A 13541-nucleotide genomic window follows, 5' to 3' on the forward strand; every position below is an offset into this window, starting at 1 on the left:
TACTGGTGCCCTCCTCTAATTCTCCCATTTACTGGTTATATTATATGTGACTGGTGGATGTGCCTAGAATAGCTGTTGAGGTCAAGCAAGACTGTGCACTGGTTGCCTTAGGCTCTCTGCACTGGCTGCCTTAGGCTCTCTGCACAGGCCAGCGAGGATTAAGCATTCCACTTAACCCGCACAAAGCGGGATAAACCAGAACAACACACAACAGCAGAGCGATGATCAGTCCAGTTGAAAGATCTGGAGGCTCTGATCTGGAGTTTTCATCGGCCACAGCATCAAAATAAAACGCTGCGCCAGCAGCACTTGGTATCTGTGGATGAAGAAATCCGATCTGCCAATCAAGCTCCCACCGCCTGCGTCGGCCTCCGTTTGCCTCCTTAGCTCTAGGTCCGAGCCAGCAGCAGGCTCAGCGCAGTGAAGTGCAAGAAACAGTGAAGATGTTCAAGTGTTGGAGGCAGTGCAAGAGGAGCCACGAGACTGATCCAGAGGGTTCAAGAGTCATGGAAGACAGAAGAAACTTGGGCCTTTTACCTTAGAATGGAGGCATCCGAGAGGTGATCTGTTAGAAGTATGTAGGGTTCAAAATTATGGGTTTGCGGGAAAAGAAATTACTTTAAATTAAATTGCGGGAGTAAAACAAATGGATACAGGTTCAAAAAAGTAAACACTAATCTTACAATTGATGACACAAAATTCTTCCCACACAGTCTATTCCACATGTTCCGTACACGTGGAATAGACTGCCAGATAGAAGTGTGAAGGCAAAAGAATGCAGTGTAGGGACTTTATCATTTTTTATTTGGATGGATTAATTAAGATGGGTTGAATGGCCTTCCTCACCGGTAATTACTTTGTCACGCCATGTGAGTTACAACCTGATGCTCGCCAGTAAATTGGTGTTTAGCTTCTACTGTTAATCTACAAGAATGTTAAAGTGACGGTGCTTTCTAATCACCGGACCTATCGCCACTTTTGGCATGTTAGATAATCCGCTGATTCGACAGGAGGGTGTGAACCATGGAAAGTTTTGGCGATAGGCAATGCTAGTCTCTGGGGAGAACCCATGGCAAAAACAGTTGATCCTCCTGACTGGTACTCAGTGTGTCGATTGGTTGGTTGACGGGACACCATGTGATGTAGAGTTTCTGTTGACCGACTCGATCAAAGAACCTGATGTATATTCATACAGATACAAGACTTTTAATGATAATGGATTAACATCCGGAGTTCAAAACCTCCTCTGTGTTTCTGTAACTTAGAGCAAGTTCAGTCCCCATGATGGCATAGTGGTTAGCACTGTTGCCTCACAGCGCCAGGGACCCGGGTTCGAATCCGGCCTCGGGTGACTGTCTGTGTGGAGTTTGCACATTCTCCCCGTGTTTGCGTGGGTTTCCTCCGGGTGCTCCGGTTTCCTCCCACAGTCTAAAGATGTGCAGGTTAGGTTGATTGGCTATGATAAATTGACCCTTCGTGTTAGGGGGATTAAAATGTGTGGGGTTACAGAGATAGGGTGGGATATGTGTTGGTGTAGGGGTTACGGGGATCGGGTGGGATATGTGTTGGTGCAGGCTCGATGGGCCGAAATGGCCCCTATCTGCACTGTGGGGTTTCTGTGATTCTGTGATGGTGCAAGCTGAGTTGGAATTTCTGATAGCAAATCCATGATCAGTTCACGTGTTTTACTGAAATACGCCTTCTGACTTTCAAAGAGCTGGATTGTGTTTGATGAGTTTATTATTTGACTGAAGAGCCATGGAAGTGAGTTCTTGAGATCTGACAAACTACACACACCATTGAGAGTCCTACGACAATATTCAGAATCCACCATCAGTTGCATGTTGCAATTCTCCCAGTTTCCAAACCCCCCCGTTCGTTGATATAGTTTCAGATGGCGCTCGTGAGAGATGTGTCCGAGCCGTTTGCTCCTTTGCCTCTTGCTCTTCCTCCAAGGAGTTCTGCTCCCATACCCTAAACTAACCCTGACCTCACGTACCCCTATTTGAAAACCACAGCCACATTAAGACCAGTATTGGTAAATGAGCAAGTTATTTTTGTGTTGTCCCCTTTGGGGCTGGGATTAGAATAATATACTCATTCTGACAACTTGACTACGTTTTTGCCATCCGCTTCCATGAGATGCCTCAGTTTTAATCTCTCTCTGTTATCTGGGTTTTCAGGAGGAGGCGTAATTTCAGACCTGCTGTGAACATGGGTGAAGATGATACTTCATCCCTGCAATTGTTGCGCTGCCTTCGTACTGTAGTAGTATGATGCAGCCCCTAGAAAGAGTATGGCTCTTGGTCAGTTTGCAGACCGACACGTAACGGGACCTTCGTGAACCAGGAACGCGTGTTCCCTTCATCCCTCCTCGAGAACTATGGGCATTGAAAAATCAGCCAACCGAAGATCTTGGGCAATTCACCAGGAACGCCAAGCTGAAGTATAATTTCTGCCTTCACACGTCGTGAAGCGCCGATGCTTTTCGTATGGAGCCATAACAAAAGGCACCCACGGCTGAAACGCGTACAAGGTACAGCAGAGTGCCCAACACTTATATATATTTTTGGTTTCTTTTACCCTCTTGCAATTTTGCATTTGAAGTAATTATCGCTGGGTGTGACTTTTGGACCCTGGAAGATTACCGACCTCGCAAGACTGACTGGTCAGTTGCACTATAAAGACCCACGACGTCCGGTTATGAAGGCTGAAACTCTTCCTACTCCACCACTCACTTTTTCAAAAAAATAACTATTGGTGGGAATTCCTTTATGCCTGAGTGTTTATATTCTAATTGGATGAATATCTTTTGTATTGTTGGTCAGTTGACCTGCCAGCTGATGGTGAAAAATGTTGTAGATTTTGTTTTTTTTCTCCTTTTAGTGCATGAACTGGCCTGGTAATACTGTTTTGGACTGCAATTGATGCCTTTATTGAACTGAAGTGGAGTTGTGTTTTGAGTATTTTTCTCTTCCGCCGCCGCCGCCTCCCTCCACGTCTAGCGCATCCGCTCGGCAGCTGCGCAATGTCCTCTGCCGCTTGCTGCAGAAACACCTGCCATCTTCCCAGTCCTACCGATCTGTACCAACGTGGACAGGCTGCACCTAACCAGTGGACTGTCGCAGCTCCGCCCCCCCCTTCCCTTGTTGAGATCTCCCGGGGACTTGGAAATTCTCCCGGGTTTCCGCTGGTGTAACTGCGGAGGGAGACCGGCAGATTCGCAAATGGAGGAGATGCAGTTACACTTTATCTCCAAATAGGGACCTGGTGTAGGAGTGGCCAGCCAGTACACCCAGTGAAGTGAGGTGTACCAGCCTCCAAGAGGGCGCGTGCTGCTCCCACCGGTGGGACTCAAGCCTGGCAAGTTGCCTAAATCCCCTAAAGGAATTAGAAGAGTTTTTTTTCTTTTAAAATTCCAGCAAATCAGCTCCCTAACTCTGGGTGGGGGTCAATTGGACCATCTCTAGGGTGGGTGGAAGGGAGCCTTTGCCCCCTTCCTTTCTCTCTTTCCCCCCCCGCCCCCCCACCCCAGACTGCAAAGGAGGAATAAGGCCAGAGATGTGTCCATGCTAATGAGGGGCCCTCCCACTGTCCTTGCAAACTTTGGGAGGGAGGGTCAATGCCGGAGGGCAGCATCAGGGTTACAAACCTGAGCAACTTCCGGGTCTGGGTGTCCAAATGGAAATGTGTTCCCTTTCCCTATAATTCCATTGCTCATCGTGTAGAGAACAAGAAAACTCACCCGAAATACAGATTCAAGAAATGGGGACGAGGCCTGACGGTAAAACTGCAATTTCATTTTTTTGATGTCCAAAAAACATTTTTTTAAGCTTCTCCTTAATTGATTCTTGCACTGATTATCATTTGTTCACCTTCGCGAATGGAAGAATGAGGAACTGGGGATTGTTACTGTTGCAAAGTCCCGCGCCGCTATACAAAACTACAAATTCAGATGGCATGGTCAGATCTACGTGTCACAGCTTACGAGTAGGTTGCATGTGTTTACACACACGTGAGATGCCGCCACTTCCCCATCCCATACACACGCACGCAATCCAAAGATCCCCACATACACAATATCGTAACCTGGCCCCCTACATGCGCATTCAAATGCCATGCTCCCTAAAATGGGAGCCTCCCTACGCACACAAAATGTGAGCCTCCCCATACACAAACAATCCGTACATCGCCTAGCACAGGAAATCAAAGTCCGACCCTATGCACTAAAGTGAAACCCACCATATGCAAAAATCCAAAGCTCCCGTGCAAGCAGAGATGATGCTTGCTGTTCAGGTCACTGGATGGTTTTTTGCGATATTCTTGTGTTTATAGCGTTTTCTCCCTGGCACACCTGTTTCCCCCTCTCTCATGTTACCCTGCTTCGGTCTTTTACTTTTGGTAATACTGATTAGTGGTTTAAAACCTCTTGGCCCTAGAGGATCCACTCATTGTAAAAAGTCGAAAGTGCAATTTACTCCACGCCGTGGCCCCATACGTTGCATCTTCAGGTTCCCCGAGGCCCCAAAAAAACTTAGTGAAAGTATGACTTACGCAGAATTTTGCATCATGTGGGATGATTCTAAAAGCTACAATCTTCTCCACGTCGAGACACCCAAGGAATGAACCGTGGTTTTGTGATTCCATTTCCGCGATGCGTTATCCCTGTGATGCTGCTTCAAAACTTCAATCCTCAACTCCTCCTCCGAGTGGTTATTGCGGTAGTGAGGAATTTGTTTCTTTTCACCTCCACTGAATGCCACCGCCAGGGAGCAAACAAGATCGAACTTAGCAATCATTTATTTTTTAATTTAAAAAAAATGAATAGTTGCAATTAAACACATGGGCCTAGAAATTCAGTTAGGGGCGCCCAGCTCGCCTGGGCGCCGGAATTACCGCTGCGCGCGGAGCCACTTGCGCCATCGGGATATTCAGTTTCAGCGCCCCAAGTGGAAGCCGGCCGCTAAACAAGGGTTTCGGCGCCCCGCTTGGTGCGCTGAAACTGAATATCGGTGTGCAAAGTGCCGCAGCGCCACCCGCTGCGGCACGGCAGCCTGCGGTACTGCAGGCCTTCCTCCCAGTGTTAAGGGGGAGGTGCCTGCAACAGCGCGATCCCCGCTCGCGAGTGCCAGCAAATGAGCCCGGCACCAAGGAGAAGTGCCGGGCTCTCTGGAAACAGCTGGCAATGCCGCGGGGGGGTGCGGGCAGGCGGCCGCCGAAAAAGCGGCCGGCCGCACCTCCACCTTAACTCGCCCCACTACCGGCACAGGTAGGCCCCGTGTACCGGTCGCTGTTTGCGGCCGGCGCGGGGGAGGCGGCAGCAACCAAATATGGCCAGCGGGGCGCTGCGCACACCGATGACGTCATCGGTGGCGGCGCAGCGCTAATGGCTAACGCCGCCATTAGCGCCCCGCTAAATATCGCGGTAGGTTTGCACAGTGGCGCAAAAGCCCTCTTTGGGCGCAAACTGGTGGCGCAGGCCACTGAATTTCTAGGCCATGCTCTTTAATTCTAAATAGATTTAGATACACAGTATTTACAGCACAGAAATGGGCCATTCGGCCCAACAGGCCCATGCTGGTGTTTATGCTCCATATGAGCCTCCTCCCACCCCTCTTCACCTCACCCCATCAACATATCCTCCTGTTCCTTTCTCACTCGCGTGTCTATCTAGCTTCCCCTTAAATGAATCCATGCTAGTCGCCTCAACCACTCCTCGTGGTAGCGAGTTCCACATTCTGACCACTTTGTTTCTTTTCATTCTATCATTTAACACTATCCCCGTTTCTGCAAACCTGTTTTCCTCCTGCTTTAATGGTGAGATCTAGAGGCAGGGGCTAGAATAATGTGGCAGAACAGTCTGGGATGGAGCCCAGTTAGCTGTTCCTTCTACAGTGCGTAGCAGTAGGCACGTTCGAGGGTATCTCGTCATTTGCAGTGTGGCAAGCCAGTTGCTTGCTTTGCAATTTGTATAATTTCTTTTTTTAAATGGTCCCTCTCCTGAATTGTGTCCTAAAAACCTGAGGGTTTCTGTTTGACCCAAGAGGAAGTTAAACTAGTAGGTCTTGGTGTGGGGGAAAAGAGAATAAAGTGTTACAGCTCTGAAATAAAACTGACGGTACCAAAATCCATGGCACTGGGTACTTTCAGATGTGAGTTGTGTTCTGTTATGAGCCTTTTGATGACTTCTTCAGAGAAGGGTCAGCTGTAGTTCCAGATCTGTCCTGTAACGCTATCGGTTCATGGCTGGACAGCTTCTTTCCCTTCTCTTGGCATGCAGCAGTCTGGTGCTACTGGTGCACGGCCCTTGTGCTGGTAAGAAATGCCTTCTGCGTTAGAGCCAACCGTCGCTGGTCTTGTGAATAGCTGTTGTCGTTGAACCGCCTCCTCCATTTGGGTCGGGCTGTTTTGTAATTATCCTTTTTTAAAATGTTGATAGAACAATACCCGCTCAAGCCGCTACTGCATTCAAATTGGACAGATCGCTAACACAGGCCATTTCTTTTCAAGGAAATGTGCTGACAACTCGAGCGTATTCAGGTGATGTGGTATTTGGTAACCAGTACAATTGTACAGAACGCAAATGCAAGGAAGGATGGTTTGAGCAACTGTATACAATTTTTTTTTTATTCCTGTAAATAATAAACATTAATCTGGTTTTAAGTGTGTTTGGTGCTTCTTTAAAAAAACAAAATCTGTCGGCGGTAAATTGGGATGGTGCGGTTATGAGCAGTCACAACTGGGCATGCTTACTGGACCATTTCCTAGTCCCAACGGTTCATTTGTTCTTGCCCAAGAAGCTGAGTGCTTTGAGCTTCAGCAGAATGTGAAGGTCAAATACACTTCATCGCTTTGAAACACCGTTACCCATTCAGTGCAAGGTATACATTCAGTGGAACTTCCTGTGAATAATGAGAATTTTCGCTGGGAAACACTGCCTTATTGCACAGCTGAACAACAACAACCTCTCGGCTTTAGAACATTTCAAATCATTTTTTGTTAAAATTCAGTGGCCTAGAAATTCGGTTGGTAGCGCCAGCGATTAGCGCCTAAAGAGCCCGAGAATTGGGGCGTTACCCAATTTTCGGGCGGGCGCTGTGAATATAGCGCCACCTCCCATATTGAGTATGATTTTAGCGCCAGTGCTAACTCTTTGTGCGCGCCTGCGGGCGCAGGCAGATCATGACGTCATTTCAGTGTGCAACGCCATTTTTGCGCCCCGGACCGGATATTCGGTGGTGCCCGCAACCTTTCCGCCTGGCGCTATTAGTGACAGTTGGATGGAGCATTCCCAGGCCCTTCTCGGACTCTGGGGGCGCTATTTAAAGGGGACAGCACTAGTATAAAAGCTGCAGCCATTTGGGCTGGCCATTCTGAGCGTTGCTGGAGAGAGTTGCTGACCTTCTGTTGGACAGTAATTTTCTCATTGAGCCTTCGGAGGCACTGGCACTGGCAGCTTGAGGGCCCGGCTCCCGAGCTGGTGATGCAGCATCTGAAAGCAGGGAGGTGGAAGAGTGGCTTTAGCAAAAGGACAGGTTCGCAGCAAGGGATGCCAGATTGCGGCAAGGCTATGACATGGGTCCACAGTGAGAAAGCATGCTGGCGGGGGGAACAAGTAGAAGGAGACAGTTGTAAGAGGTGAGAACCTTACCATCGCTGTCGACAATGGGGTCGGTAGCTGCAGTGGTTACAGGACCATTCAGACGTCCTCCAAGAATCTGGTGGACTCTCCTCGAGGTCCGTGAGAGTGACCACTTGTGGAGGTCCTCCACCGGTGCGAAGCTGGTCTTTGCCAATCCTCGCCAGCATGGACTGCAGGGGAAAGGAGGGGAAGTTATGTTACCTGATGCCCTGAGTGATCATCTCATGCCCCCCATGGTGCAAGAGCCCTTACATGACGCCCTGAGTCAAATGTGCATGTGTGTGCCCAGAAAGGGCCATGGGTGCTTGCTGGCAGATGGCTAATGGGGCACAGGCCACCCTGTAACCATAAAGTCAGGTGCAAATGAAGGGATGCAGAAGTTTGCAGGAACAACACCCACCCTCACGACCCGAGTGAGGTCATTGAATTTCTTTATGCATTGGACAGGGCTCCTGGTCACCATGCTGCTGGAGTTGACCCTCTGGCATACATCCCTCCAAGCTCGTCGGTAGTCCTTATGATTCGGCCTCCTGCCATTGTCTGGGTAGAGAACATCTCACCGGCGCTCCACTGCAGCCACCAATTGCTCCAGAGCCACATTGGTGAAGCGCTCTGCTCTCTCTCACCTCCTCCATCTGGTCCAAGTTTTTATCGCCAGAGAAGGGCCTGCGCCGATTCTGAGGCCTGCAAGGCGCAGAGTGTGGATGCTGAAGCTGACTGGCCCACCCCTTTAAGGGCTAGCCGGCGCCTGGAAGTCTCGTGGTCATCGGTAATTGAGAGCACCTGCGCTGAGCCCGTCCCCTCCGATATTGGGTTGCGCTGGAAGTTTAGCGCCTTAGGAGTCCCGTGTAACGCCTGAATTCGCGCCTCAATCCCCTTTAGGGGCGATGCAACCCAATATCGCGCCAGGCGGCGATAAGTTTCGTCTGGCTATAAACTTTGCGCAGCGCCAGTTCTAACGCCTCAAGCCGGGCTATACCCAATTTCTAGGCCAGTGTTATAGTTGTATTGTACTGGCCTTTGTTCCTGGTATTGGGGTGTTGCTGTACTGCACATGCCAGACAAACATTTTGGGACCTTTTTAATTATTCATCATTTTCCACTATCTGGGGGGAGTGGGGGGGAACACGGAAAGAATGGGAAGGGAAAGGAAGGTGTTCCATTATGGAGATTGCACCCTATATTAATCTAAGATGTGGTTTTGCTGTTTCTCTGGCGAAGAACCCTCCCTATCCCCTTAAAATCCCATAAATCACAACATCTCTTAAAGCTCTTTCCTTTAGTTTTATTTTCTTAAACTGCCCTTGTTAATGCTTGTATTATGATTTCTGGGTAACCCTGAAGTTTCCTGGACTATTGTTTCATTTCCCCCAGAAATAAAGTATGCATTTAGGCCTGATCACTATGGCAAAGCTAACAGCTCGATAGAAATATTTTCAAGTGAAGACTGATTGGATCACTCTGGTCACAAGCTAGTTATGGTTGCCTTAACCCTCACCCCCAGCAAGTAACAATTGCATCAATCAGGTGTGTTATACAGCAAGTGAATCTCCGATATTACGACGTTTATTTGTTTGACCATTCAAAATGTGCAATACTGTCTCAGCTTCTCCCATATTAAAACTCAGTCCCCTTTGTCTCTTGGACAATCTCAAGATTTACAACAACTTCCATTTATATAGCGCCTTTATTGTAGTAAAAATGTCCCAAGGCGCTTCACATGAGCATTATCCGATAAAATTTGACACCAAGCCACATAACGAGATGTTAGGACTGGTGACCAAAAGGTTGGTTAAAGGGGTTGGGTTTAAGGAGCGTCTTAAAGGAGGAGAGAGAGGCGGAGAGGTTCAGGGAGGGAATTCCAGAGCTTAGGGCCCAGGCAGCTGAAGGCACGTCTGCCAATGTTGGAGCGATTAATATCGGGGATGCGCAAGTGTCCAGAATTGGAGGAACGCAGAGATCTTGGACGGTGGGGGTGGGGGTTGTAAGCCTGGAGGAGGTTTCAGAGATAAGGAGGGGCGAGGCCATGGAGGGACTTGAAAACAAGGATGAGAATTTTAAAATCGAGGCATTGCCAGACCGGCAGGGGCCAATGTAGGTCAGCGAGCACAGGGTGATGAGTGAATGGGACTTGGTGTGAGTTAGGATAGGGCAGCAGAGTCTGGATCTTGCCAAGTGACACAAACTAGGAAAGTTGCTGCCTTATGTACATTACTTTTTCCTGTACCAAGAATCACATACTCAACTCTTACAAGAACATAAGAAATAAGAGCAGGAGTCGGCCATTTGGCCCCTTGAGCCTGCTCCACCATTCAATAAAATCATAGCTCATCTTGTACCTCAACTCCACTTTCCTGCACTATCCCCATATCCCTTGATTCCCTTAATATCCACAGATCTATCGATCTCTGTCTTGAATATACTCGACGACTGAGCCTCCACAGCCCTCTGGGGTAGAGAATTCCAAAGATTCACCACCCTCTGAGTGAAGAAATTTCTCCTCATCTCAGTCCTAAATGGCCGACCCCTTAGTCTGAGACTGTCACCCCTGGTTCTAGACTCCCCAGCCAGGGGAAACATCCTCTCTGCATCTACCCTGTCAAGCCCTGTAAGAATTTTGTATGTTTCAATGAGATCATTGTTGGAGCTGTGGTTCAGTGGATAAAGAATTACACGGATGCTGTACATAAACAAACAACAGGTCTTTACTGGAGGAGGGTCCTCTCTAGACTGGAGTACAGAGGCATGCGCACAGCTTATATACCGGTGTGGTTACTGCCGGTACTACAGTATACAGGAGCTGTAAAAAGTAGTTCTGACTTAAGCACATACACTACAATTCCTCCCTTTTTAGATTAATAATACCCCCATAATATTCAAATAACAATTACATTTTTACATGTACATTCAATAACAAAAAGTCCATTTATAGATTCAGTCTTTGGGGCGGCTTCCTGACCCTTTCGGGATAGCGCCTTTCCGGAGGTTCTTGTTCTTGGTGCAGAGGCGATTCTGACCCCTTTTCATTGGGTTCCACTGCTACTGGGTCTGAAGTAGATGCTACCGGTATGTCGGGTTCATCCCCAGGTACTCGAGACATGGGGTTGACGCCTTCCTGTGACGCTAAGATCTGATCGACGTGGCATCTCACAATGTTCTCCCCGACATCCACTGTGTACATTAATGGCCCCTGCCTTGTACATATCGTTCCGGGTTGCCACTTCTCTGTTCGATAGTCACGGGCCAAGACTGGTTGCCCTACATCGAAGCTCCTTGTCGGCTTCTCGTTGATGTGCTGGAATTGTTTGTCCTCAACATTTCTTCGCACATTTGGTCTGAGCAAGTCCAGACGAGATCTCAACCTTCGGTTAAAGAACATCATGGCCGGGGTCTGGTTGGTAACTGCATGTGTTGTGTTTTGGTAGGCTAATAAGAAATTGTCCATCTTATGCTGTAGTGGAATTTCCTCGTCGCACATGGCCTTTATCGCCTTCTTAAAGGTTTGTATGAACCTCTCAGCCAATCCATTGGTGGCTGGATGATATGGGGCGGATGTGTAATGCCTTACCCCATTCCTTTTCATGAATTTTTGGAACTCGTCGGACACAAACTGTGGTCCATTATCAGAGCAGATCTGCTCTGGCAACCCGTTTCTGGCAAATATGGTCCGTAGGACTGCAATCGTTTTCTCTATAGTGGTTGAAGACATCTTTATCACCTCAGGCCACTTTGAATGAGCATCCACTGCTGTTAAGAACATTGAGTCCATGAATGGACCAGCGAAATCAATGTGCACCCGTTGCCATGGAGAGGAGGGCCACTCCCATGGGTGTAGAGGGGCATGTGGTGGTGCATTTTGGACCTTCTGGCATCCTGAGCAGCCCTTAGTTAAGTCTTCGATTTGTTGATCGATTCCCGGCCACCACACATAAGCCCTAGCAAGGCTTTTCATTTTCACTCCCCCCAGATGACCTTCATGTAGCTCCTTTAGCACTCTCTCCCTTAACTTGGGTGGAATCACCACTCTGGATCCACACATCACTGTCCCCTGGCATACTGACAGCTGTTCTCTTCTGGATGAGAATGCTGGCAACAGTGAGTCGCCATGTGTTGGCCATCCCCTCACCGTCAATTCATATACCCGTGACAGCGTCGGATCATTGCGGGTCTCCTTCTCTATATCCGCATTTGTTACTGGCAATCGTTCAATTATCGACGAATAAAATATCTCGATAGGTTCCACTGCTGGTGCTTCCTCCACCGTAGGCAGTGGCAGGCGCGATAGCCCATCAGCGTTCCCATCCTGTTTCGTGCTTTTATATTCTATTTCATATTGATTCGCCCCTAGAAACAGGGATCATCTTTGTAACCGCTGTGCAGTCATTACTGGCACGCCCTTCTTAGGATTAAAGATGGAGACAAGTGGTTGGTGGTCAGTCAGCAAGGTGAACTTCTGCCCATGCAGATAATGGTTGAATTTTTTTACTCCCCATACTAGGCTGAGGGCCTCCCTGTCAATCTGGGCATAGTTGCGCTCGGCTGAGGTTAGTGACCGAGACGCAAAGGCCACTGGCTTCTCCAACCCGTCTGGGAATTTGTGCGACAGCACCGCTCCAATGCCGTAGGGTGATGCATCACATGCCAAACGAATTGGTAGTGCTGGGTTGAAATGGGCCAACACCTCTTTTGATGTGATCAATTCTTTACACTTCTGGAAAGCTCGTCTACGTTCGTCATCCCACTTCCATGGTACCCCTGTTTGCAGTAGGGTGTTCAGCGGGTGTAGTACCATAGACAAATTTGGTAAGAACTTGTGGTAATAGTTTACCAGCCCGAGGAACGACCTCAGTTGTGACACATTTTCTGGTGCTGGAGCCTTGACTACTACCTCAATCTTGTCGGGGGACTTATGTAACCCCTCTTCATCGATGACGTGGCCGCAATACGAGATCTGTTTCTGGAAAAACTCGCACTTGTGGCGATTAGCTCGTAGCCCATATTCCTTTAATCTGGCGAGCACCTTCTCCAAGTTAGCGAGGTGATCACCGTCATTTTCGCCCGTGACCAAGATGTCGTCCAAATAACACTGGGTCCCTGGAATCCCTTGCAGGACCTGATCCATCGCCCTTTGCCAGATGGCCGGAGCCGAGGCTACTCCAAACACCAGCCAGTTGTATTGATAGAGACCTTTATGGGTGTTGATCGTAAGGTAATGTTTCGAAGCTTCTTCTACCTCCATTTGCAAGTACACCTGGGCTAGATCAATTTTGGTGAAGCGTTTACCACCAGATAGCGAGGCGAAAATATCCTCAATTCGTGGAAGCGGATATTGCACCGTGTGAAGGACTGGGTTCACTGTCACCTTAAAATCCCCACAGATGCGGATCTTCTTTGGTTCCCCAGGCATATTACTCAATGACCTCTTCATTACAGGGATGATGGGTGTAGCCCACTCGCTCCAGTCCACTTTGGACAGTACTCCTGAACGTTCCAACCCTTCCAGCTCTGCTTCAACCGCTGGTCTGATCGCATAAGGCACTGGTCTGGCCTTCAGAAACTTTGGGCTTGCATTATCCTCTATTTTAATTGTTGCTATTATTCCTTTTAGTGTTCCTAGTCCCTCCTGGAACACTTCTTTTGCGTCAGTTAGCATTTTTGACAGTCGTCCAGGTGTGACGTCGTCATCCTTTTTGGCCTCCACCTTCAGTGCCTGTATGGAATGCCAATCTAAATGTATCTTCCGGATCCACTCACGTCCTAGCAGTGGTGGTCCTCCATTTGGCAATACATATATATCCATTTTAGGTATTTCCTGACCTTTATATGTCACTTTCACCCTTATTTTTCCTTTGGGGTAGACTTTTTGCCCCGTATACGTCTTCAAGACAATCTCTGCAGC

The 13541-nt window shown here is 48.4% G+C and overlaps 1 protein-coding gene across 2 annotated transcripts in view; it reads left to right on the forward strand.

Moving 5' to 3' along the window:
- rbbp5 (retinoblastoma binding protein 5) overlaps positions 1-6659 on the forward strand; it is a 46359-nt gene extending 39700 nt beyond the window's left edge. For both annotated transcript variants that reach the window (XM_086011078.1, XM_086011079.1), the window contains exon 15: positions 2184-6659. In XM_086011078.1, the coding sequence (XP_085867204.1) occupies positions 2184-2212 (29 nt within the window). In that variant the 3' untranslated portion in view covers positions 2213-6659. The remainder of the gene's footprint in view (positions 1-2183) is intronic.
- Positions 6660-13541: the final 6882 nt, after the last annotated feature.

The sequence above is a fragment of the Somniosus microcephalus genome, chromosome 18 (genome assembly GCF_052327205.1).
Source record: "Somniosus microcephalus isolate GS21.2 chromosome 18, FLI_Smic_1.0, whole genome shotgun sequence".
In the NCBI taxonomy this organism is placed as follows: domain Eukaryota; kingdom Metazoa; phylum Chordata; class Chondrichthyes; order Squaliformes; family Somniosidae; genus Somniosus; species Somniosus microcephalus.